This window comes from Myripristis murdjan, chromosome 16 (genome assembly GCF_902150065.1).
Source record: "Myripristis murdjan chromosome 16, fMyrMur1.1, whole genome shotgun sequence".
In the NCBI taxonomy this organism is placed as follows: domain Eukaryota; kingdom Metazoa; phylum Chordata; class Actinopteri; order Holocentriformes; family Holocentridae; genus Myripristis; species Myripristis murdjan.
Genome location: NC_043995.1, coordinates 21223035 through 21248298, shown reverse-complemented (window position 1 = coordinate 21248298; position 25264 = coordinate 21223035). Strand labels below are relative to the sequence as shown.

At 42.2% G+C, this 25264-nt stretch overlaps 4 protein-coding genes across 5 annotated transcripts; 2 read left to right on the top strand and 2 right to left on the bottom strand.

The window, feature by feature from the left end:
- Window positions 1-302: 302 nt before the first annotated feature.
- tapbpl (TAP binding protein like) lies at window positions 303-6193 on the top strand. The gene is made up of 8 exons (XM_030073071.1): window positions 303-625; window positions 1132-1329; window positions 1450-1728; window positions 1844-2044; window positions 4569-4736; window positions 4929-5032; window positions 5393-5618; window positions 6044-6193. The coding sequence occupies exons 1-8, from the start codon at window positions 580-582 to the stop codon at window positions 6109-6111; spliced, it is 1290 nt and encodes a 429-aa protein (XP_029928931.1). The 5' UTR covers window positions 303-579; the 3' UTR covers window positions 6112-6193.
- Window positions 6194-7723: 1530 nt separating this feature from the next.
- On the bottom strand, window positions 7724-13739 carry vamp1b (vesicle associated membrane protein 1b). Its single transcript, XM_030073135.1, has 6 exons — window positions 13124-13739; window positions 12951-13028; window positions 11572-11719; window positions 10962-11120; window positions 10296-10347; window positions 7724-9553 (listed from the first exon to the last, which is right to left on the bottom strand). Coding segments are annotated over exons 2-6 (378 nt in total). The 5' UTR covers window positions 12953-13028; window positions 13124-13739; the 3' UTR covers window positions 7724-9536.
- Window positions 13740-14309: 570 nt separating this feature from the next.
- mrpl51 (mitochondrial ribosomal protein L51) lies at window positions 14310-17550 on the bottom strand. Of its 2 annotated transcripts, none has more exons than XM_030073132.1 (4): window positions 17359-17550; window positions 17054-17155; window positions 15756-15863; window positions 14310-15127 (listed from the first exon to the last, which is right to left on the bottom strand). In XM_030073132.1, exons 2-4 carry the CDS (start codon window positions 17142-17144, stop codon window positions 14931-14933), a joined length of 396 nt encoding a protein of 131 aa, XP_029928992.1. In that variant the 5' UTR covers window positions 17145-17155; window positions 17359-17550; the 3' UTR covers window positions 14310-14930. The 2 variants fall into 2 exon arrangements, with proteins under 2 accessions (XP_029928992.1, XP_029928993.1); XM_030073133.1 differs by having other exon boundaries at window positions 17392-17549.
- A 4665-nt stretch (window positions 17551-22215) lies between these two features.
- lag3 (lymphocyte activating 3) lies at window positions 22216-25233 on the top strand. Its single transcript, XM_030073049.1, has 8 exons — window positions 22216-22319; window positions 22448-22568; window positions 22740-22960; window positions 23069-23344; window positions 23493-23810; window positions 23938-24195; window positions 24366-24487; window positions 25026-25233. The coding sequence occupies exons 1-8, from the start codon at window positions 22274-22276 to the stop codon at window positions 25119-25121; spliced, it is 1458 nt and encodes a 485-aa protein (XP_029928909.1). The 5' UTR covers window positions 22216-22273; the 3' UTR covers window positions 25122-25233.
- The last annotated feature ends 31 nt before the right edge of the window (window positions 25234-25264 follow it).

The following is a 25264-nucleotide window of genomic DNA, read 5'->3' as shown; positions in this document are numbered from 1 at the left end:
TCATGAATAGTACTTAGCCAGTCTCATTCTGCGTCATGTCATGTCTCCAAGCTTTAAATCAGCAACAACAGCGATTAAAATTAAAATTAGACTTGGGTAGGCTGCTAGACATCAAAATAAAATGTAAGTCCTTGAAATGTCATTTCAGTGAAAGTTGGGGCTGCTACACTGTAGACTACAGGTGCTGCACGGTTTACTTCATGGTGATCCGGGACAGGCGGCTCTGTGATTGGACGGCAGCTTCTCTCTCTGCACCCGTAGTTTCACTTTCACTCCGCTGCTATCCGGCTGCAGCGCCTGACGCACATTCTCCATATCGCGTCTGTGATAACTTACCACAGGTCAGCTCGTATTATCCTATGCAGCTATGGTAGCCTATCAAGTTGTAGCCTAGTTTATGGACTGTTAAGATATTCGGCTGCAGGCTGGATCTCTTTTAGGGTGTCATATTGTTAGTTGCTGAAATCAAAAGTGAAAGTGACTTGGTGTACGGGCTAGAGTATTTATTTTCTTTCTGTTGGCTGGATCATACTTTGAATTTGTTTTAAAAAATCTTGAATCTTGACTCCATGACTCGAGATGATTGAAGTTCTCCTCCTCGGATACTTGATGGCGCACGTTTACGGTAAGAGCTTTAATATTCCCACACACACTGGGGGCTACCCACAGCGATGCAAGGCCAGTAGTGTCACTGCTGTGTGAATGATAAGATGGATAAACTATAACATCCGGGCGATGAGAATCATCCTGGCCACCAGTTTAAACAAAAATCAATAAGTTTATTTTATTTTGTTTATTACCAAAAAGAAAAAAAAAAAAAAAAAAAAAAAAAAAATCTCTTTCTAAGGTAGCAGCCATACAAAATCACATAGAAAAGCACGGGATTTCCCTTTAAAGGCCGCCTTGTCATATAGAGCAGGCCTATATCAGTTTGATGCTACTTACAATGCATTATAATGATTAATGTCAGGTTAAAGAAGTTGTGTAAACTGTGACCTGCTATGGATGCAAACTGAATTGAAGTGGGTTTAGTGTCTACATTACTATGTGTTGTAAAGAGATGAGAGATGATGAAAGGCTAAACTGTATCCCAAAGAAGTTTTTTTTTTTTTTTTTTTTTTTTTTTTCCAGCTGAGGGGGGTGCAGACGTGGTGCTGTCCTGCTCCCTGGTGGAGGAGGGGGTGGGAGGTGTGTCTCTCTTCACCCGGACTCCAGCCACACTTGTCTTAAGAGACGTTGCAGTGCCTTCTGATGAGTTATCCGACACTCTCACTCCATTCATCCCGCCTACAACCCCTGACCCCGACCTCATCCTCTTCGAAGCCAAAGGTTTGCTCTGTTTGCCCCTCATGAAGTCGAAACCACAAGTTAATTTGACACCATCAGAACCTGTGATAACCTTTTTGCGTCCTTTCCTGTCTTCCTCTTGTTCTCTTCTGTCTATGGCAGCATCATCAACTGAGATCCCCAACGGAGAGGTGCTGCTCCACGCTGACTGCGATGAGAAGGAAGTGATGTGTGAAATAAGCCGTTACTTCCCTCATGGCTCCCAGGACAGTAAAGAACCAGCCTATTTTTTTGTCTCCTTGAGTATTGAAGGAGACGGGCTGGGCGCCTCATTGGTCTTGCAGACTTTGATGGTTGAGAGCGACCAAACAAAGGGAGCACCTCTGATACAGAACAAACTGGGCCTTCCTCTAAGCCAGTCGGGGTCCCTGCTGACAGAGGGTGAGATCAGAAGGTTATTGTCCCATTTCGGAAGAGTGAAGTTAAATTTTGTTGTGATGGACATGCATCCACAGCCTTCTCATTACTTCCCTTCTGCCCCTCTCTTTTCTTACAGTGGTATTCTTGGTGTTTTCCCATGCAAAGGCCATTTCTGCTCCTCTAAAAGGCGATGTCCTGCTCAACTGTGGCTTCAGACAACAAGAAATGCCCCCAACGCAGGAAGTGACTGTTGAGTGGCGGCTGCAACACAGAGGAACAGGACGTAAAGTGCTTGATATGAGGTCGAGGCCGACTGATGCGGAGGAGCACTCAGTTGGTAAGGAGGTGAATCTGACCTGGACGTTCTAATCCGGGAGCGTTATGAGAGTTCAAACTTCAGCGAGGATTAGTGTCAGTGACATGGACAGTGACAGTGTTTGGATTATTATGGTTTTCAGGATGGTGGGCTTCTGTGAGAATTAATACCCAAATAAATGGAAATAGCCTCTAATTGCTCATTTCTAGTTAGTTTTGATTGGTATTTTTATATAATTGTTTGTTTGTTTCATTTATCTATTTTGGGCACCCTGGTGTAAGTGTGCAGCACTTGTCAGGGCTGGGTCCTTACCGTGGAGCCCTGGGTTCGAATTTGTGCCCATCTGCTGCATGGCGTCCCCTCTCTGTCCCCTGCCTCTCCTGTTTCTCTCTACTGTCACTATCAAATAGAGCAGAAATGCCAAAAATAATTTATTTTGTTTTGATTTTGTAATGCATCTCAGGAATTTTATTGTACACTGACAAAGGAATCTGGATGACGTAGGCAAATTTTACATTCCTCGCTTTGAGGTCATCCTGTAGTCTGAATGCCTGTTTTGACATTGAGTAACAAATAGATTTTCATGTTCATAGATAATAGTATAAAGGTATTACATACTGTAAATAAACATGAATTTATAGATGCAGAATATTTGATTGTGAAAGTTACAGACCCCTTACAGTAATAGTGCTTTACAGGTTAAAGTCATTTCATTGTTATTATTATTGACTAAATTCAACCTCTTGTAAAAGCTGTGTTTCTCTCTGACACTGTCGATTATTGTTTTGCCAAATTTTAGGCTCAGGTGTATATATTAGCATTTCTATAGGACTGTAAACCAATAAGGCCAAAATTCACACATACAGTTTTTGGACTGGCTTAAAAACCTGATATGTGACCTGAAACTGATAGGTTTTCATATACATCTAGTGATGTACCTGGACACATCATCTGTGATATTACCTGGGGTGTTTTGAACATTAGACACCCTCGCCCAGGTGACCCAACCGGGATTGATCACTTCCCGGCTTGTGTCCAAGTAGCACATGATCACGGGTCGCTCCTCTTGATCCACAGCCATCTAGAGACTTTTTCTGCTGCTTGTTCTGATGGCCTTCCTCTTGCATGTCTGGAGGCTGTCGGCCTTACACAGGGACTGAGCTGCGCAGCTTCTCCAGTCCACCTCTTTGGATTCACACTGTACTTTTCACCCCCATCTGTGGCACTCTTCCACCAAGTCTGTGTACTTGGCACACCTTCTCTCATTGGCCCTCTCCATCCCCTCCCCTCAGAACTGTAAGCTGCAGCATGACCACCTGCAAGATCAGCACTATGTCAGGTCTCAGGGTGGTCTCTGCTATGTTTTTCTGGGATTTGGAGCTGCTTCCCTGTGTTTACCTTCTTCAGCATCAGAACAAGAATCAGAAATACTTTATTGATCCCCAAGGGGAAATTAGATACATATATGTCAGTCAGGTGCTGTTCAATAGAGCCCTGCTGGTGCCTTTGGCTGAGGATGTGGCTTCTCCTCTCCTCTGAAGAAGGCAATCACCTGTCTTTGCTGGTTGGAGGCACTTGGCCAAGTCTTTGGTGCTGCAGATGGTGTCTGTAGTTGCCTAACTGCCTACTTGAGTACCTGGTTGTAGCGACCTCAGGATGTGCTCCAGTGTTCCTCCTCTGAGGTGAACTAGATGAAATACACTTTGTGACCATCTGGTACATCAAGGTGAATCACTTATGTAAAATTCAAGACACAAACTTGTGAGCTGTGTTACCTGTGCTGTGATGCCATGGCCTGTAATTATAAAGGTCAGCACACAAGATGATTTAGCCTCTGCTGAAGAGTCAGCCACAGGTGAATAATCATAATAACCACATGAGATGCTTGATCCTAATTTGTATCAACTGTGAATAAAATGCCAGCAGCTATTAAAAGAAACACAACTTGGAGCTAACAAAACTTAATAAGCTTTAGTCAGATTTGAATTCAGGAAAACCACCACACCGCTTTTACCTTGTCTGACTGTGTTACATGGAGAGTTGTGTCACTTTTGGAATACAGTAAGTACAAGAACTTTTGGAATAAAATAAGTACAACTCCAAATCTCTTGAAGACCAATTTTTACCTGAATCAGTTATTTTCTGAATTTCCAACTCGTATGGTAATTGATTATCCAAAACTTTTATATTTGGTGGTTTGTTATGTTGGAACACAACTCTGAAGCTGTTTATCAAGGATGTAGCACAAGCTGTATTAACATACCTGATGAAAAGTCACAAAAACAACATTGTTCCCACATGTGTAAATAATTGTTGCAATCCTTCATAGATTCACTTGTGGTAAATGTGTACAAAGATATAGCATGACAAGTCAGTATAGCCATCTAAAGGTGCCCATTACACAGGAGGACACAGAAATGTACAGCACAGAAGACAAAGGATTCAGTTACAACCTAATGGTGCAAGTTACTATACAGGACAAGGCAGTAAATTACACAGGACAGAGCAGAAAGTGATCTGACCTGCTCTCCCTGTCTCTCCTCAGTGAATGCCGAGAGGAAGGGTTCAAGTGTAGATGCTGGCCTGCTGGTTGGTGAGGGTAATGCCTCTATGACTCTCACCAAGCTTAAGGTTTCGGATGAGGGTACCTACATCTGCACCGTCGGTGTCGGCCTTTTCCACGCCCAGCAGGTCATACAACTCCATATCATACGTAAGTTTCACCATATTGTGCTCAGTTCTGTCTTCTTGTCCTTTTTTACATTGTGCATGTTGTGATTTGTTACTTATTTATGTATGTGTCATTAGATTTTCAGGAATTTCAGGTATTTCTGTAAATTGAGATGTTGCCTAAAATGTCTACTTTCTATATGTCCTCCATGGGTTTTGTTGCTCTCTCTTTAAGAACCGCCCCGGGTTTCATTGTCAGAGGAGAAGTTGGTTTATAAGGCAGAGTCCCCCCAGACATTGAGCTGCCTTTGTAGCCACTACTACCCGCTGGATGTCCAGGTCTGTATGGCTGCTGTGAAGCCCACATGTCCTTATATTGCTGTTATTGCTGTTGTAATTTTTAGTGTCAGGCACATCTTTACAGCATGCTAAATTATTAAATGTTTGAAAATTTCACATAGGCTACTGTGGATTATACAAGCAGGGATGGTAAATACACATAACTGCTTGACAAAAGCAGCCAATGAGGAGGCTGCAGGATATTACTGATCACAAATTTGTTTTGGTTGAATTTTTTTCAGTTCTTTCAGTACATTTGAACAAGCTCTAAAAGCAACTGTTTGTTTGTTACGTGGCAAACTGGTCAAGAGCCACTGCCACACTGAGGTTTTGTTCTCTGCTCTCTTCTTCCTTTTCTAGATGGAGTGGTTGTCTCTCTTTCCTACAGACACAGAGCCTACAGTCCTCCCACATCAGGGCTCTCTCTCCAGCCATCGACAGCACGGTGATGGGACTTTCTCCTTGTCATCTCACCTCACGCTGCCCTCCAGCGTCTCTCCTGGAAGCACCATCATCTGCAGGGTGTCCCACCCCACCCTGGACACGGCTGTATCCATCAGCCTGGTGGTAGAAGAACCTGAAACAGGTATTTATGTATGGCTATTGCTAGCTGTTAAACCATACATTTTTAAAGGAAAATCAAGCAGTAAATGTGACTAGTATTTCAAATATTTATTTCAAAGAAAAAAACTTCATTAAAAAAATTGAAGTGGCACTTTGCAGGAGGGAGAGTCTAGGTCAAATCACCGGTAACGTCAGTATGCACTATGGCAGAGGTGATTAATTTGGAAAAAAACAGCCTCTGTGGAAACTGATAAAATGCAGTAATCTGGACAGGAAATTATGTTATTCACTCAACAAACAACAAAAATAGCAAAATCATTATCAGAATGTATTATATTTCATTTAACACATGAAAACACTAGGAATTTTCTGGTTGATGTATAGTGAAAGTGAAGTTGAGTAAATGTTTTGCTTAATGTCTTGTGCTCTCTGTGTTACATTCAACAGATTCCTACTGGTTGTTCCTGGGTTTCCTGGTCGTCACCGTGCTTTTCTTCTACCAAGTCATGAGATAGGATATTAAGATATTCTAGTATATCATCCTGACTTGAAGCTGAGCCCAGATATGTTTGTGTGTGTGTGTGTGTGTGTGTGTGTGTGTGTGTTGTTTCTTTTTTGTTTGTTTGTTTTTTGCTGTCTTGTTGCCCATGAATTAATTAATTTAAGAGGTACCCAACTGTTGTTTCTTGCCTCTCCTGTTAAGAAAAATAAAGACTACTGTGCTGAAGTTGAAAACATGGGAACAAGTAGAAAAGCTCCATTTTTAATCATCACACTGCAATGTTGAGTTTGTTAAGCCGGTTAAATTTGTTAACATGATATGTTTATTTTATTCCGTGATGCTATTGAAGGATCACCTATTTAATGTGTAGGATTATAACTGTGTCTAATCCTACCTATTGTAGAAATCTCCCATGATGATGTCCTGTGCAAGAATAGCAGTCCTGTATTTTCTTAGCTATTCAAGTTGTGCCAGGCAGTAGACAGGAGCTTGAGTTATTCCATCCTGGGCCGCCCCGTCTGGATGATGCAGCACAAAGAATATATATGCTCGCCAGCCACTGATGCCCAGTGGCGCATGATCAAGGACAGATTGAGGCCCTGGGAGTGTGGAAAATCCTAGATGACCGTGATGTCTGTTAAACTCAAAATGGTTAGGCAAATCCTGCAACACCTTGTGCAATCTGGGAGCACCATCTCCTTTGATGACCCCCTAAAACTCGTTCGTTTCCAACTTGTGACTCAGCAGTTCAGATCCTACTTGATGTCTTTGGCATTTAATAGTGTTTGTACATTTCTAGTTTTACATCAGGAAACTGACGAAAAACAATATATGCACCAGAGTACTAGACATATTGCAGCATCTTGGTTGTGAGGAGCTTACAAACTACAACCTGCAGCAAAATCCTCGGTTTGTGATGTCAACGTGACAGTCCCTTGATTTCTATATTCACACTTGCACCATGAGTCCATGTATACTCGTGTAGGAGAGTGTGATACTGAAGCACTGGTGTGTTTGACTAAAAATGTCTCTGAACACCACTGCACTGTGCCTGGGTCAGCAATTAAATCTCAATAATATTATGTATCTTAAGATAAATTATGGGATAGGGAAAAAAGTTTACTATCATGTCAGCCTCTATGCCTTTTCTGATAATTAATCAAATATATGAAAAGAGAAAAGCATTCTTTGGCTGAAATCTTTGCATAGGCAGCCTGTTACCAGAGGATTTTAAGGGGTTGTGGGCCAAAAAAGGGAGAGAATTATTGGTCTACAGTTTAACAGAGGATTAAAGAGATAAAGTGACACAGAGAAAGTAAAGGGTTAATGTGTGAAGTGTCTGACTTGCTAAATTGTGTGTGTTTCTGTCTGAGCTTCTGAAAATAATTATAATAATAATTAATTCCACACAGCTCTATTGATGATTTCTTTATTGGCATCAGCAAAAGTGGTAAGCATGCATTTTAAAGAATTTTCATAATCCAGTTGCATCTCTCACTGCATTTTCATGTTGTAGATGTTAATTATCCAATAATACTGTAACACAATATCATCAGATAATTTGAATAATCACTATTATTATAATACATAAATGCAATTTACACATAGAAGTCTTCATGTTTAGATTTTTTTCTTTTTTTTTTCAACTCTCAAAATCAGTCGTAGAAGGAAAATGAGCTTTTCCATTTTATCCAACAGCCCCCCCCAAAACTTGAAAGAATCTATAAAGACATTCTCAGGAGCGTAAACTGGCAGAGGTGGACTATGGTTCTACTCATACAGTACTACATGTTTTAACAGGATACTATTGTAGCAGTTCTCTGTTTGAATATTATTTTTCCCTCAAAAGCAAGTGAATTTAACAAAATTTTGGCAAACTTTTGAGCATCATTGCATTGCATACGCAGTAATTACCAGATCAGAGATACATTATACACAGGTCCTTGAAACCACTAACAAAAGAAAATGTACAATCGGCAGTTAGTTTCAGAAATGGCAGATACACAGGTCACACAAATAGGCAAAACTATGGACACTGTTTGCCATGCAAGTTAGAAACAAATACGTCCTTTTGGCCCTTACCGTACCTTAAGTGACAATGTGAGTCTTTTTTTTTTTCTATTTGAGTGAGAGGGGAGGAGTGGGTTGGCCAAGTGGCGGTGGCTTTCTTGGTTATGTCCTTTCTCCCACTTTCCTGTTTTTTGAAGATTAAGTCAGCTTAGACGACAAACAAACAACCAATGTGTCATTGCAAAGTTCAGAACAACAAGACCATTTGTACCTGTTCAAAATGTGACATCACACATTCATCTGTCTATGGCTGTGGCTCTGTCTAACTCAGAGTTAAAAGAGACTTTACTCTGCGTCAGAGTGGTAAATCCATGTGTAGAGAGATTGTCTGTTAGTGGCTTGTCTGTTTCTCCTGCTGTGCATAACACTATGCTGCTCGTCACAGACTCACTTAATCTATAATTGCTTCTCAGTCCAAAACAAGGTTTCACTTATCTATATGGGATAAGGTGTCACAATGGTCTCCCTACCTTTTCCTCAACTGCTCTTCCCTTTCCTTATGCTCTCACAGTTCCCGTCTTCACATTTCTTTTTTTTTTTTTTTTTTTTGCCATTATGTCTACACTTAGCCTTCCAGAAATAAGAGACTAAGTGAGAGAAAGGCAGGAAAGGAAAAGAAATAATTGCCTGTGAAGGCTTATCAGCTAAACCTGGAAAAAGCTATTGGCTACAATGCTCTGGATCACAAATGGACACACACACATACAACAAAAATGATCAGAATCTTAGTCTTACCATGGCCTTGTGTTAGTAAGTAGTGATGATCGTAGCAGTAGTGTTAGGAGGGGTAGGTCAGTTAGGCATGTCAGTATCAATTTACAAATGTAAGACACTGTCAAAAAGGTAAAATGAACAAGCTTTGGCATATCTGGGATAGAAAGAGCTGCGATATCTTGTTTTATCTCCCTGCACACATTCACCATCCCTCTTCCTTTGTCTGCTTCCATGATTTTGTTCATTCCCTCCAGCTCAGTATCCCCTGTCAGTGGGCAAAGCCCTGCGTGTTCCTGTGTCACAAGGATTTTCTCTCCCTCCTCCCCTGTCCCACCCCCCTCTTTCTCTCTCCCTGCTGCATCCTTCAATAATGCATGAGGTGCAGAGACAGGAGAGAGTGAGTGAGACCGCCACGCCAAAACAGTGGAAGAAAGAGAAAGTAACAAGAAGGGAAGGAACGGAGGATGAAGAGAACAGAGACACCTAAACACTACTGTCATGTATGAGTGCAAGATGGTTTGATGGAAGACTGTGAAGAGAGGGAGGAGAGGACGGATCAAAGGGGAAGATTGAGGGGCGCTTGGATTTATGGTGGGTTTTTTTCCTCTTCTCTCTTTTATATCATTCTGAAGTCCATATCGTTTTGTGAGGAGCTCAGTAGAAGAAGTACACTGAGGAGAAGAAGGAAAAGAAGGGAGAAAGAGTCGTGAGTTTAATGGGTCTAGTAAAGTGTTGCAGCCTGTAATGTCACAAAATAAAGAGAACACTCAGCTGAGCTGTTTTTTGTTGTTGAAGGACTGGTAACATGTTTAGTAAATCAATAATTTACTGTAATAAGCAGTCATGAATAATTGACAGTCAAGGCTGTAGTAAGTAAACAGGCCAAACATGGGCTCGTTGGGGCAGATGTGCAGAGATTAGGCTTTGTACCTGTGCTGCTTTACACTTGCCAGCATCCTCGGACAAAATTAGATGAATCTTGTTTCCCTTTATTTTATATTCACCTGTGCAGTCAGTCAGTAAGACCATCAGCACTGGTGTACGCTGACATATAAACAGTCAACACGAACAGAAGCTAATTTGCCCTGTATGGCTGCTCATTCTGCCCACCATATGTGTGGTCTGTCCGCAATTGATGTTTGTGTCAGTCCCAGCTGTGTTAGCTTCATCTGAGCGCTTTTCTCACTTCTGCTGCTGATGGCTGTTCAAACAGCAAAGCTTAACAGGGCTAGTTTAGCCACAGCCAAATACCCAGTGAACACCTGAGTTATTTTCTTTATATAATCTAATATATAAGTATTACTAAAGTTATATATCAGTCTGCAGCCTTATATATCAACCAGTTAATCAATCACTCTATATCCACCAGTCAATATATGATAGGCTGAAGATGAAACAGCTGCTTGTACTCACAGAATATTATTCCAACCACAATGACTCCAATGATGCCCATCATGATCATCATCTGAAAAGAGTAGACAAAGTGTATTACTTTTACATTAATGGCATATGCTTTTTGAAATTGATATTATTTAAAGAAATGCAGGCTTCCGGCCATGGCATGTGCTGAAGTTGCACACATGCATGAACCCATATGCATGTTTGCACTTTTATTTGAAAAAAAAAAAAAAAAAAAAGCAGTAAGGCCATGTAATAAATTGTAATAAAAAAGGCCATTCAGCTGCTTTGTAGTTGCTATAGCTATCCAGGTCCATGAGTATTTCCAAGTCTGTAGTGAAAACTTGGTATTAGAGGACTTTTTTTTCTCATATTCCCTGGAGCATCGCTGCAATCCTCCACAGCAACTCATTAACAGATTAGTGTGCAGAGAGCAGGATGAGGGCCTTCCCAGCACAGACGCTGTGTGTTCGCCTCAGTGCACCTCAGCAGTTGGTAGGTGCATTCGACTCACACTTTCATTCGCACTTCACAATGTTAATCATCCATTACCTCTACATGCATACGTACATGCACCACACCACACACTAGTAGACATATTGTTAATCCAGAGCCAGATTTAATCGTGAGTTTCTTTCAGCAAGAACAATCTGTTTTACGTTCCCACGCTAATATGCCTACCTTGCAGTTCTTCCACCAGTACTTGTTCTTGAGCTTGGCTGCACAGCTTTCAAACTGAGAGGCTCCGGCTTGGAGAGCGTCTGCCCTGTCATCCAGCTCTGAAAGCTTCTGGTCCCTCTCCAACACCTTGTCCACATTCACCCGCATGATATCCACCACCTAGCCCGCAGTGGTGGAGACAGAAATTTGGCAGTTGTGGGGAGGGAATAGGAAGAGCATGAGAGGCATTGAGGGAGCAGAGGAACACAGTGGATGTGGGTGTATTGTTTTCTGAAGCTGTATGAATTTCACATCATAGATGACATCAAACAAGAAGTCAGAATCCATTTGCAAATTGCTGCTGGGCCCATTATAAACTGAGCCGAGCAGACCTTTCTACTCAACACTGTAGGGGCAACAGAGCTAATGTTATTGCCTTTAAGTGCTAGGTTGTCCCTGGTCCAGGGAAAGGGTTGTGGGAAAAAAGGTCTAAATATACATTGCCATCACATGACTTGATGTCAGCTGCAAATGAGATTCCCCTGCTCTTGTAAAACTCTTCGACCTCAACAGCATCGAACTCTGATCCTACTGGGCCAGCCCATCCCTAGTCTGGCGTGGTCCAGCTCACCTCCTCGACTTGGGCCTGTGTCTGTTGTAGCCTGCGGTTGCTGGTGGTGTTGGGTGGGGCGGCAGGTGGGCCGGCTGGGCCACCGTCTGCGCCAGGAGCTCCTGGAGCACCAGGGGCTCCAGCTGGTGCGGCAGCATCTGGGGCAGACCTTACGAGGAAAAAGAGGAAGAGTGGAACAGTGTTGTGGGGGAAGGTAGAAGACAGAGGAAGGAGCAAAGGAGAATACCTGACTTTCTTGTGATTAACACATTCTTATGGTATGAAAGAGAGTCCTTTGCTTTATGGTTGGGAAGAAAAGTCGCTGAATCAAAGGCGAAGGAGTAAATGAGGTTTAATCAGCAGTTACAGTGTAATGTGAAAAACCTAACACAAAGGGGTGAAACTAGAGGGGAGAGTGAAGCTGTACGATGAGAAATGCAAAAAATGAGGATGTCAGAAGGAAAGAAAGGAACTAAGAATAAGCAGGTGATAATGAAAGGATAGGATGGATGAATGAAAACGAGAATAGACCAACAGAACGCAGGGCCCAAGAAAACTGCGACTATGGGGAGAAAGGGTAACTGGAAATAAGACTTTGGGTGAATAATGCAAACCTCATAGTGAAGGGGTAATTTATTATGAAGTAATTAAGAAACTTGGGAGCTAGTAAATGAAAGTGGCAAAGCTGGAAGGGGAGTTTCAGACTTATAGCGTCATGTGGAGGTCATGGATAAGTGATGTTGAAAAAAGGGGCAGGAGGGGGATGATGCAGACTGGGAAAGGGTTAAGAGAGATCTGGCAGAGGGAAGAGGGGCGAGCACAGCAGGTTTAAACAGACTGAACAAGCTCCTCAGGGGAGCAGCCACTAACTCAGACAGCTTCCTACTGGACACTAAAACTCAGTGCAAATCACAGCCATGCCTGGAGGAAACAAACCGATAAAAGCAATCCAGCAGTAGGCCTTCATACTGTCGCCTACCATGATATTTTTGAGTTGAGTTAACCTTCGAATAATCCGTCATTTCATGTTAATATTCCAAAATATCACTCAGATGATTACTCCAAAATCTCTCACTTCTATAAACTCAACATTTCTAATATTAAAGCAGTTCCGCTGTCGTGTAAAATTATCACAACAAGTCAATTTAACTAGATCTGAAGCGTTGGAAAGACAGCAGTCAACCCAGGAATACATTATTTAAAGATGCTGTGACGGATAAATTTAACTTGCGTCAGCAAAATCCATCAAGCCGAAAGCAATCAGTTGCGGAAACCCCGTGCACAAAAGCAAGTAAATTAACGAATTTGAAAGACAAATGCATAAAATTCACGTCGAGCAATTATATTTGCATGTGATTATTGTAAAAAGAGTGAATGAGAAAAGCCGCATTAATACTCACATCTTCTATGCAGCTGTTTGGAACTGACTCACGGACAGCAGAGGAGGGTGACGGGGAGTGAGACGGGAGGGGGAGGGTCTGAAGTCAGGGGGAAAAAAAATAAAAGCAAGATCACAAAAAGAGGCAAGAATTTCTAGGCTGTGATCCAAGTGAAAGTCCAAATTTTCAATTACCGGAGTGATTAAAGTGGCGCGCTGACAGGGAACAGAGGCAGAGGATCTTGGTGCAGTGGAGCTAATCTTCTAGCGATGCATTTATATCGCAGGCAGTCAGCGAAGTAGCCTACCGCAATACCAAGACACGGGTCAGGCAATAATTCACTGACACAACAGCAGAAAGTGAGGAGACCGCGATGTAATCTCAAGAGAAAAGTACTTCTATCCTATAATCCATTCAAAGAGAAATCCAAGAGCGCCTGCGAGACCGCGATCCGGTTATTCCAGAGGATGCTGAGTCCTGAACAGACGCTCAAATGAACTGGATGCACAAACACACGACAGTGATTGGCTTGATGTGAGTTGCCTCCTTTAAGAGCTAAACACTACAGCAAACGTTTGCAGTTTTGAGGAGAAAAAAAAGTCCAGTCATGAAAACGCAGTTTGAACTCTCTCTGTCTCTGTCTCTCTCTCTCTCTGGTTTCTGTCTGTCCCCCCCTTCTCTCCAGGCGGACGTGCGTCTTGTTGTGAGAAGTGCGGTAGTTTCGCCCGTGTGTGTGTTATGGCACTATACTGCAATGATGCGTCGCTCCCCCTGCCTTCTCCAGTTGGACTCGTAACGACGGTGCAGTACCTCTTTCCTACACACCCCTCCTCCCCTCTCCTCATCTCCTCTTCTCCCCTCCCTCCCTCTCTCCCTCCCTCCCCCTCTCTCTCTCCTCGCACTTTGCAGTACTGCAGCTTTCTGTGTCGGATGGGGCGGCAGGACGACACTGCGGTACAGTGGATGCCTACAGAGTGTTGACTCGACTGTTTCCTCTGGGCCGCTCGCAGCTCCCTCCTCCTCCTCCTCCTCTTCTTAGTCTATATCATATTTTCCTTTAAAATAGCCCATCTTTATTTCCCAGTACCATCCCACCTCTCAACCTACAACCTCCGCCCCATTTCCCGTTTTTCCCCCTCCACTTCATGAATACATAACTAAGAGAGGTAAGAGTGGAGGAGTGGAGCCAATCTTTTGTCTGCAGAGAAAAAAAAAAATCCCCAGCCATGGGAGATATGTCTCAAGAGGACACAAGGCCGGAAGCAGACGAGGAGAAATAAATAAATAATTAAATGAATAAGCCTGCATTTTAGTTTACAAATAACACATCATGGAGGAATGCACTAACAGAATGAAAACCATTCACAAACAGGCGAAGTCGTGTGCAGTATTTTGACGTGGTTGTATTTACTGAGAATACAGTTTCAGTAAATTCACAGCAACCTTAAATTTAGGTCAACAGTGTCTGACATTCATAACTGCACATAAACATCTCATTTTCCAGATCATGCCCTCTCTATTGAGTGTAAATCATTCCCAACTGTAATATACCAAAAGGAATCCAGACATCAAAGCTGATTAGTGATTTTAATAATTTTCTCATTATTGTTAGGGCTCAGAAAGGCCTCATCCTTGATCTCCCTGTGGGCTGGAGTGCACCCCAAGCTCCTCTGGGCCCAAAGCACAGGGACACTGTGCCTATAGTGCTTAGGCTGGGGGAACAAAGTGGCATCTTTTGAGTCTCTTCTTAAAACATATTTTACAGAAAGGCTTTCTTTGATACATGTTTCAAGTCAACTGGATGTCAGTAGATTCCGAAACAATCAAGGTAAATGTGTACTTCCTGGTACACAAAGCAGTTCTCTTTATATAAATGAAAATACACTGAAAAAAAAATGACAATATAGAACGCTGTGACAGCATGAAGTAACACCACTAGATCCCACAGTCCTTATTGATAGTGGCTGGTCTGATGTATGGGCCCGTGTGTTGTGTTCCCGGTTAGCGGTGTTTGCCATAGCGGTTCAGGCGTCGGTAGAGGAAGCGGATCCTCTTCTCCAAGTTGTGCCTGTCCAGAGTCATCATTCTGTCTCCCACCATCTTCTTCTTCCTAATGAGACGCTGCAGCTCATTACCTCGAAAGCCCTTCAGCCAGCAGGGGGCGATAATGAGGTCCTTGGGATGAGCTTTGAAATCCCCTGCAGACACAGAAGCGAGAGAGGTGATTTTTCAGCTGTGCATGTATATGAGAGAGAACATGCGAGGGTACAGGAAAGAGGAACAGGGGTGCTGAGTGGGCAGTATGAGTCAAAGTCAAATGAGGGTGTGTTTAAATAGTGTGTTTGCTGATCTGCACTACCTGAGCCAGGGTGTTAAATTAGTCTTACATTTATTATTACTGTTACTATTATCTTCTAATCCCAGCATCACTGTATTTGACTCATTTAGAAAAAATAAAAGCTGCCTATTACAAGAATTAGTCTTAATTTTTAGGAATATCTCAATTACAGGTGCATGCACAATTATTCTTGTAGAATAGGAGCTGATCTTAGAAAAATAAGCCTGTGTACCCACTCAGGTCTGTTTCTCTATTATTGACAACCACCAGTGAAAATAAATGATTTATTACTAGCATCGCAACTTAGTTGCAGTTCATGGTTTGCTGGTGTTTAGGTCCACAACAATTTCTTCACCCAGAGCTTAGTCAGTTAGTTAAGAGTGACATTACATAAATCTAACAAAACAAGCATAAAAAGTATCAGTACTGTTGATCCTGTAGTCTACTCGTGCGCTGGATTTGGGATTTCATTGGTCGAGGGAACTCACCCAGGATGCCTATGTTGTCATAAACACCAAACATGCTACTCTTCTCCGTCCATCTGTCCACCTTTTTTGGCTGTGGGATGGCATGCATCCTGATTTGGCAGCACACACCTGACAGACAGCATGTTGTTTTCAGGTCACGACTGAATATCACTGACATTCAAAAGCATGCCATTCACAAGAATAACAAAAGACAGTATTGACTTGGGCTGGGACAAAATGCTTAGCTCTTGATTCAATACCATCACAATATTTGGGTGCCGATTCGAGATGTAATGCAATTCAATATTATGATCTATTGTGATTTTTATTTTTTTGAATTATCCCCTAGTTTGTGGATGTAAAGTTTCATGAAGCTGTGATTATCCTTGAGGTCACAATAGGTTTATTTTTAACAGTTATGTCAAATTTTTAAAAAATGGTCTCACTTTAAGGAAATGGCATCTACTGGGGGCAACATCATCACAAATTAATAAGATCCACAAGAGTCTCAGCTTTCCAATCATACCACATTTATGCAACTCCAAGCCATTGAAGTAGGGCGGTTCACAGCTATCCCTGAAGAGAATAGGATCTGTAATGTTTGTGATTTAAAAGATGTTGAAAATGAATTTCATTTTATGTTTTATTGCACCCTGTATGATGATTTGAGGGTCCCTTTATTTGAGCCCATGCAAAACCAAAAACCTGAGCTATTTTGGGTAGATGATGGCCATAAATTGAAATGGCTCTTTAATGCTGAAGTATTTAAGACTGCAAATTTTATTGCCAAGGCTTGGAATAGAAGGCAGCATATTTTGTTTAACTGATACTTTGATGGGTACATTTTGGATTTGACTTTGTATGCCTGATTTATCCTAATGCGTATTTTGTTGTTGCTGTTGTTGTATGTTTGAGTATGGTTTTGTAATGTGTGTAACAGTGTCTTGTAAGCCCATATGGGCTGGGCTTCTGAGTGAAGTATGACACTTAAATAAAAGAAATCAATCAATCAAAAAAAATCCAAGACTGTTTAGGCCACAGTGTGCACAAGTACACCATCTAAGACAGGGCGACCATAACCTTTATACTGCATGGGATGAGTATAAGGTGGGCATGTCTGCAAAGAGGAGACCCTTGGGTGCCCACAGAGCTCATTTTCACTCAGATATCTCGAGGTCAAAGGTCAAGGGACACCTGTGAAAATGGCCATGCCAATTTTACCCTCGCCAAAGTTGAACCTAAACATGGAGCCCCCCTTTGCCGACAACCCAACATGACAGGTCGCATGGTTTCATATGATATCACTGTCTAGTATTCACCTGTGGATATGGTCCTGGCTGTCTGGAGCAGAGTCCCGGCGGACTGGCAGAAGGTCGCTCCAGCTCTCAGCAGCCCTCCCAGCACAGACATGGTTTCTCTACCTGGGAGAAGACAAAGGACATAAAACTTACTCTCTGGTGTTAACTTACTCTACTTCAGTTAGCCGCGAGGAAACGTAAAGCTTTTATCCTGCTGTCCAACATCAGCTAAGCAAACCCTGTGACGATCTTGCGCCCTGACCCCTAGCTACTTAGCTTCAGCCGCCGCTAGCACGCTAAATAAGCGAAAATACTGAGAATATTACCGGGTTTTATCTTTAAGCGACAGGTGATCTTACGTTGTCCGAGCCGGTCGTTGTGAAGATAGCAATTAATCAAATGTTAAAGCTTCATAATGGCAAAATTAACACTTGATAATTTATGTTATTGAGTCTCCAACACGCTCACTTCGACCGCTTCCATCTTACAATAAGTCCCAGCATGCACAGCACAAGTTACCGTAACACACATACACGAGCGCAGCATTGGGTTTGTTGCGAGACGAGTTTCATCATGTCATCATCACTAGAGGGCGCAAATTCACCAAACGAAATCCAAAGGCGACAGATGATAAATAAATAATAATAATAAAAAAACAACCTTTTTAAATTAAATTACGACTCATTAACCATAACTATATGCGCTGCAGTTTCAGTAATCATCACAAGCTCAATCACAAGCTGTGTTACTTCAATTAAAAATGAACAAACAAATGTATTTTGAGAATAGAGGCCATTCCTTATTTTCTTTCATTTTTAAAAATATATATTTAATGAATTGAGCATCAGCCGAAAATTAGTGTTGATGATGCTCTTATTTTCATGCTGCAGAGGGCCTATGCACATCTGGACACCCCCAATGCATCTGTGAGGTTCACCTTTTTTTTTTTTTTTTTTTTTAATTTCTCCAGTGCATTCAACACAATACAGCCCTGCCTGTTAGGGGAGAAGATGAGAGGGATGAGTGTGGATCCATCACTGGTGTTGTGGTGCTTGGATTACTTGTCTGAACGACCACAGTATGTGCGTCTGCACCTCTGACACAATACTTAGCAGCACCGGGGCACCGCAAGGAACTGTGTTGTCCCCCTTCCTGTTCACTATATATACATTTGACTTCCAGCACAACACTGACAGCTGCTTCTTACAGAAATTCTCTGACGATTCAGCTGTCATTGGCCTCATCACAGGAGGGGAGGAGGAGGAATACAAACAAACCATCAATAACTTTGTGGACTGGAGCAAGTGCAACCATCTCCTTCTGAACACCACCAAAACCAAAGAGCTGGCTGTGGACTTCAGAAGGGAGAGGGGGAAGACCAAACTAACACCAATTACCATCAGGGGCACAGAGTTGGGGGTGGTCCCCAACCACAGATACCTAGGTGTGCAGCTGGACAACAAGCTTGACTGGAAGAGCCACATGGAGGTGGCATACAGCAAGGGGCAAAGCTGTCTTTATTTCCTAAGGAGGCTAAGGTCCTTTAACATCTGCCAACCCCTGCTGCATAATGTCTACCATACAGTAGTGGCCAGTGCACTGTTCTTTGCAGTAGCCTGCTGGGGAGAGAATGTTTGCACAGCAGATAGGAACAGAGCAGACAAACTAGTCAAGAAGGCTGGTTCTGTGGTGGGGGTCAAACTGGAGCTGGTCCAACAGGTGGCAGAGAAAAGAATACTGTCCAAGTTCAAGGCTATACTGAGCAACTCTCCATGCCCTGGGGTAATTAACAGCAGCATCTTCAGTCAAAGATTGATTGCACCAGCATGCAAGTCGGAGTGCTTCAGGAAGTCTTTTATTCCACCTGCCATAAGACTTTTTAATGCACAAAAACCCTAGATTTTAATCTCTGCTTCCTGTACGATGTACATATTTATTTATCTATTTATTTATTCACCCACTCATCAACCATATTTTCTATTTATTATCATTGGACTTAAAGTGGCCAATTAGTATAGTATGAGTGTGCAATTTTATGTGTGTTGAAGTGATGAAGCTGCCGTGACAATGTAATTTCCTGCAAAGGATTAATAAAGTATCATTCATTCATTCATTCATTTTGATTCTGAGGCTATTATATTGTAATCTATTAAATTAAGTAAGACCAACATTGGTTTTAATGAGTGAGTTAGTTATAGTTTGCACTTGTAATTGGTGAATGAATAAAAACTAAAACACAGTATGTTGACCCTCCAGTGCATAACTAATTATAAAGCAGGCTATAGGGCTGGGCCATGGAGAGCCAGAGGTTTGTAGGTTTTCATTTCTACACCAGTTCACTTTGTGTTCGTCAGTTAACCCTTTAAAGCCATTTGTATCATGTACACATTTTCAATTCCGTTTTTCGTTTTCAGTTTAATCAATACTTGACCAAAATACTGTTGTATACCTTTGAACACTTCCCCTGTTCACCCTGGACCATACCACTGGCACTTCAAGTACATATCATATATCATACACCAGAAATGTCATGTAATAACATATTTTTTGAATTTCTTTATATATATATGTATATTTTGTTATATATATATAGGACAAAATAAAGGGTTCAGTTTAAAAAAATTGGAATTTTCATAGTTCAGGCTTTATAGGGTTAAGTCAATTGTTTGGCTGGAATGAAAACCTGCAGAGTTTTGACTGAGTCGCTGATGCAATCTGTCAGTCACAACTATCAGGTTCTTTCATCTGTCTGTCTGCCTCTCTCTCTCTCTCTCTCTCTCTCTCTCTCTCTCTCTCTCTCTCTCTCTCTCTTACATACACAGACACACAGACACACACAGATACAAACGCATGCACGTCTGTTACTTTCAGTATTACTGTCATAAAAAGCGCTGGATGGAATAATTTGTCATTTTCGAAGAACAAGTGCAGCAAAACGGTCGACATTTCATTGTGTCTTTGACGTCAGCCAGACAGTGTGGAAATTTAAACAAGACAAAACATTAAAAATTAGGTTCCATGATGCCTTAACAGATCTGCAGAGATGGCTTACTGTAATCGTGCAGAGCGTGCGTCTGCATCCCTGGTGGAGTCTGAGCAGACCTGGCCCAAGAGAGAAAAATATTACTGCATGTGCAGACTTGTTATCAGGGCACTTCACCTTTATATGACAGAAAATTGGGTTTTGCTTATTTGCACACCAAAATAAATAAATAAATAAAACATTGACACATAAAGTAATAATCATTTAATATATGGAGGAGACAAAAACAATGCCAAATCCATGCCACATCACTGTAAATAGGCTATCATTTTCTTTACATTGTGTGTTGCATATTTAAATATTAAGACGCAGCATTTCTCACCAAATGCATGGGCCAGTGACTTTTACATGCACTAATTCAGAATGAAAACACTTATGCTACACTGAGTTTCTTTTATTTTTTATTTTTTTAAAATCACAACTCATGTAGCTTTCATTCATAGTGCTGTAAAAATGCTGGTTTAACAGAATCTTAAATCTTCTCAGCAGCACAGCAAAATGACTTTTTTTTCTTCCCTTTTCAAGCTGAGCTCTGCTCCCTCTGTAGGCTGCCAGTAAAATTCAGTGGAACATTATACGTCACCACCTACACTTACAGCAGAAGACCAAGGCATAGCCACTTGATCATATCAGTTATAGAAATTCAGCCCTGGCAATGTTTACAATAATCCAGTCAGCCATTCGGCCTGAAGCATTTGAGTGTCTCTTAAAAAGTTTATGTCGATACCAAATGCAAAACCAACATCTGGGTGTGGGGCAGGAAGTGAGATGGAGAGAGAACCTGACAGGAACAAACAATTCGCTCGCTGAACCTGCAGAGAAGAAAGAGTGACTGAGTTTCCATGCTTATCCTGATTAACATAATGCTCATCCGCGTTCTCACAGTTGTTTCCATCTGAGGGGCTTTTGCTCATAACAATCTCAGCTCATATTCAGATACAGTGGTGGTGACTAAAGAAAAACAGTAGGAAAGACCACCTCATAGTGCGTGACACACTTTTGCCCTTCACATCCAGGTCGACCCAGAGGAGGGGAAGCCAAAAGTCAGGGGGTGGCACACCGTGGTCTTCGAAATGTAAAAAAAAAAAAAAAAAAAATCAAAACAACAATACCCAGCTGATTTACATTTGAATTCTGACAGTGTTTGAAGAAATGATGTGGGGGGCTTGATGGGTGAGATGAAAAGGTGTGTGACGTGCAGAATCAGTCAACCCCAACCATGAGAAAATGCCTCCAACATCTCTGTGGTCCCACCCACACGCTATGTATCACACAACATATCTCCCTCTGTCTATCTATTTTATTATCCCTTTATTCATTAATCTAACATTGAGACTGTTAGGATATTAATATTGTCCTAATGGTCAACAAAGCCCTGTAAATATAATATAATTTGTTACGCTAAAATGGCTCTAAATAAGCTGTGATGGTGAATTGCTAGATAAGAAACAAGAGTTGAAAATGGAGGCGATGAATCACTTGTCATGAATATGCAGAAAAACGGTGTAACGGTGTCATATAACGAGAAAGCCCTCGTTCTCGTACTGGTGATGATGATGAACGCTCTGATTTCACCAGGGATCGTTAACGCAACTGACTGGCAGTGACGAAGGGAGTGGTTTGTTTGTTTGTTTCTCTCCACAATGCAGAGTGTGGAGTTTCTGTGAATGATGCTGGAGTCAGCTGAGGCGCGTCTTACCACGTACAAAGATGTAATATTGACTGAGGTCTCTACAGAGTACCTGCACTGCTTTTCTGGCATTTAAGCGATTTAAAAGCTATGTTTTCCGCCTGAGTTACAACTGTGGATCTCATTTGTGTGTGTTCTGTACCTGCCAGTGCAGTGACATTTGTGAAGTCCTGTGAGTTTGGGCTTGTAAAAGAGATTATTTCACATGCATGGAGTGAGGGAAGCAAAGGTGGAGGAGAGAGAATCCGTGGGAGGAAGTGGGTCTCCCCGTTTCTCTTTCTGTCTTACAATTTCCAAAGCAAGTTAGTGAGAAAGACAGACCGCATCAAAGCTCTAAGTCACATGACTCAACAGCTACCCACAGGCCCATATATACCTCAGCCAACTCGCAGGAGCAAAGCTTAGAGACAGCGCAAACGAAGAGAGAGACAGATTTTACACAGTGGTGGAAAAAGCCTGATTTGGAGGTTAAATTTGGTGAAAGACAATAATCACATAAAAGAAAGAGATGTGGGAATATTTCATCTTTGGAGGGATTACCCTTCTGATGACAGGTAATATATAACCAGATTTTTATAATAATATTATTTTAGTCTTTTTTTGTAAGGAGGCATTTAAACATGCAAAGATTTTTTGCACATTTATTTTGAAAATGTGATCAATGTGTGTTTGTTCCCCCCAGGTGTTCGCTGTGAGGTAACCGAGGTGTTTGTGAAGGCTGGTGACCTGGCTGTACTACCCTGTAAATCCTTCCCTCCGTCCCCCTCTGCTGCCGCTGTTTACTGGGTTAAAGACAAAGGCGGGTAAGACAACAACTTTTTGTTCATCCCCACATGTTTGTATCTTTTCTCTCTGTTTAATCAGTCTCTTTACCCTTCTAAAAACCACACAAATCCTGCTAGCCCCAATTATTCCTATAATTAAAGAAAGATTGGACTGCTGTGACGCCTCCTCAATTCTCTGTACTTTAACAGCACCGTCTGGAGAAAGCAGAAGAGTGGGCTGCAGTACTGGGGAAGCACCTGGTCACAGGATGGGACCCCGCGTGCACAGTGCCCCTACTCCGAATTTGGAAGAGGCGACTACAGCCTGCACATTACCAACGTGAGGGAAGAGGACGGGGGAAATTACACCTGCAGGGTGTTGGATGGAGGCAATGTAGATGAACAGAAGGTCACACTCAGAGTCGTCAAAAGTAAGGAGCAACTTTTATAAAGCGCGTAAAGTGAAACTACTGTTGTTATGAAATGGATCTAAAATGAATATGTGAACAATTTTAACCTTGCCTCCATCCTTGATGCAGTGTCTGTGTCCCCACCGGTTCCCACACTGGGGAACGACGTCTCAATCAGCTGTAACATCACCCCTTGGCCACGGGGAGCCATCCTGCTGTGGAGATTGAATGAGAGCCCGTTTGCGTCTCAGAATGGCATGAGGGCGGTCCCCAGACCAGGTAGAGACATCACTGGATATGTGATGATGGGCAAGGCGACTGAGAGAATAAGCGGAAACTGGACCTGTGAGGTACTTTACCGAGGACAGACACAAACGCTGGTGACAGTGCCGCTGTCTGTGAAAGGTGAGATTCTGGACAGCAGATGGCTTTGGAGAGAAACTCTGAGAAATAGAGTTGATGGTTCATATTTTCCTCCAGCAAATGCTTTAACTCCTCTATCTTCTTTCTTCTTCTCTCTGCCCCCCAAACCTTCTCCCTCTCCCCCTCACAGGGATCGTGCAGCCGTCCTCTGACAACACAAAGGTTTATGCTGCAGTGGGCTCTGCAGTCACGCTCCCCTGTGTGTTCTCCCCCAGTTTAATCCTCTCCGGCCCAACCTGGGAGAAGCTGAGCTCTGGATCTCGTTCTCCCTCAACTCCCGACTTCCGTCCAGCCTCGTTCACTCCGTCCCCCTCATCCTCTCAGCAGCCCTGGGACAGGTCTGTGTCTGTGGGGGAGGTGGGGGTTGACGATGAGGGCACGTACAGATGCTCCGGGACAGCAGGAGGATACAAGCTGAGCAGAACTCTGCAGCTTGTTGTTGCCAGAAGTAAGCTCACACAGTTTCACCAGTGTATAATATCTTTGTCAGACCCTTCATTTTATGCAGTGCACACATGTCACCGACTGCCACCAGTTAATAATTTGGATTTAATTTTTTGTTGCTCTCCTTTCAGTTGATAGCAAAATCTCGTCCAAGAAGAAAGCCACCGTGACCCTGACCTGTCTCCTATCTGATGAGAGCGAGGTCACTGACTATAAGTGGGTTCATGTGACCCATGACTTCAATGGCAGCCAGTCAGAGAGGTCCGTCCAGACGGGGAAGGTGCTCAAGATTGACAAGATGGCAGAGGAAAATTCGGGCGAATGGGCATGTCGTTTCTATGGGGAAAAAGGCATTTTGGGAAACGTGACATACCACATTCCACTGATGAGTAAGCTCACTCCTCTTGCTTTAATTTTCACTGTTTTATGATAATATACCCCAAATATATGCACTCAAACTTACCAACATGTTATCACAAAGGCAGCATCAATTAATTATTCATGAAAAATGGCATATGGTGCCTTCGTCTGATTGATTTTGTGTTGTTTTGTCCCGCAGGTGGTCTGACTGGAGAAAGTGCAACAGGCATCTCAAATAATACCGGCACAGTGATCGGCCTCAGCTTTCTCCTCGTTGTGCTGCTGCTGATTTTGGCTCAGATGTACAAGAACCATCAAAGGGTAGGTAGCAACAGAAACAACAAAAAACAACAAAGCCCATCTGAAGAAATCATTTGGTGCTTTGTATTGAAACTGAATTTAGCCAAAAATAAATTAATTAATAAAAATAGAAATAATAATAAAGATTAGCGAGGTTTCCAAAGGTAACAAATATGTCCTGCAGAATTACAGGGAAATGTATGAAGCCCGAGAACTGCAAAAAGAAGAAAGAAAAAAAAATGTAGAGGTCACAATTTACTAATTTGTGTCCATGCGGTATAATCTATTCCTCCAGTTTTCAATTTTCCGACCAAATTGTGAAATCAAGATATGAGGAAGATCATTCTTGACTTGACTTGAGAAAAAAAATTAAGTTATCTGACCTCTTGAGATAATTTAACACAATTTTATGAGGGTCAAAAATTTAATATAGTGTTGAATGACCTGTTGAAATGGACAGCGGGAAATGTGTGTGTCCATACAAGAGATCATGCATCCGATCTTGAGTGTGTGCTCCAGGCCGCCTGTTGTAACAACTCCACATCTCGTTTCTCCACAGAGAAAAAGGATCTTTCAGTACCCGGCGCTGGAGACCATCGTTCATACCATCGCCAATGAAAGAGAGGAGAGAGACAGGAACCGAGCCAAAAATTAAGACGTCCTTAAGAGCCATTGCAGCAAAATTTCACAACACTGACTTTGTGCCTTGAACAGGCTGGGAGATATTTGCTTATGCAGAGGTTTTGTATATATTCACAGCAGACGTTTGTAGCAGTATTTTTGTTCCTTTTTTCAGAA

Bases quoted from the DNA above. Each gene is read 5' to 3' on its own strand.
- tapbpl (XM_030073071.1), top strand. From the start codon at position 580: ATGATTGAAGTTCTCCTCCTCGGATACTTGATGGCGCACGTTTACG. The intron at 626-1,131 runs GTAAGAGCTTTA...TTTTTTTTCCAG, and splicing joins CTTGATGGCGCACGTTTACG to CTGAGGGGGGTGCAGACGTG. The intron at 1,729-1,843 runs GTGAGATCAGAA...CTTTTCTTACAG, and splicing joins GGGGTCCCTGCTGACAGAGG to TGGTATTCTTGGTGTTTTCC.
- vamp1b (XM_030073135.1), bottom strand. The intron at 11,121-11,571 runs GTGAGCTGGACC...ACTGCGGGCTAG, and splicing joins CACAGGCCCAAGTCGAGGAG to GTGGTGGATATCATGCGGGT. The intron at 10,348-10,961 runs GTAGGCATATTA...TACTCTTTTCAG, and splicing joins ACTGGTGGAAGAACTGCAAG to ATGATGATCATGATGGGCAT.
- mrpl51 (XM_030073132.1), bottom strand. From the start codon at position 17,144: ATGTCTGTGCTGGGAGGGCTGCTGAGAGCTGGAGCGACCTTCTGCCAG. The intron at 15,864-17,053 runs GTGAATACTAGA...GCTGTCTGTCAG, and splicing joins AGCCAGGACCATATCCACAG to GTGTGTGCTGCCAAATCAGG. The intron at 15,128-15,755 runs GTGAGTTCCCTC...CTGTGTCTGCAG, and splicing joins TGACAACATAGGCATCCTGG to GGGATTTCAAAGCTCATCCC.
- lag3 (XM_030073049.1), top strand. From the start codon at position 22,274: ATGTGGGAATATTTCATCTTTGGAGGGATTACCCTTCTGATGACAG. The intron at 23,811-23,937 runs GTAAGCTCACAC...CTCTCCTTTCAG, and splicing joins GCAGCTTGTTGTTGCCAGAA to TTGATAGCAAAATCTCGTCC. The intron at 24,488-25,025 runs GTAGGTAGCAAC...GTTTCTCCACAG, and splicing joins TGTACAAGAACCATCAAAGG to AGAAAAAGGATCTTTCAGTA.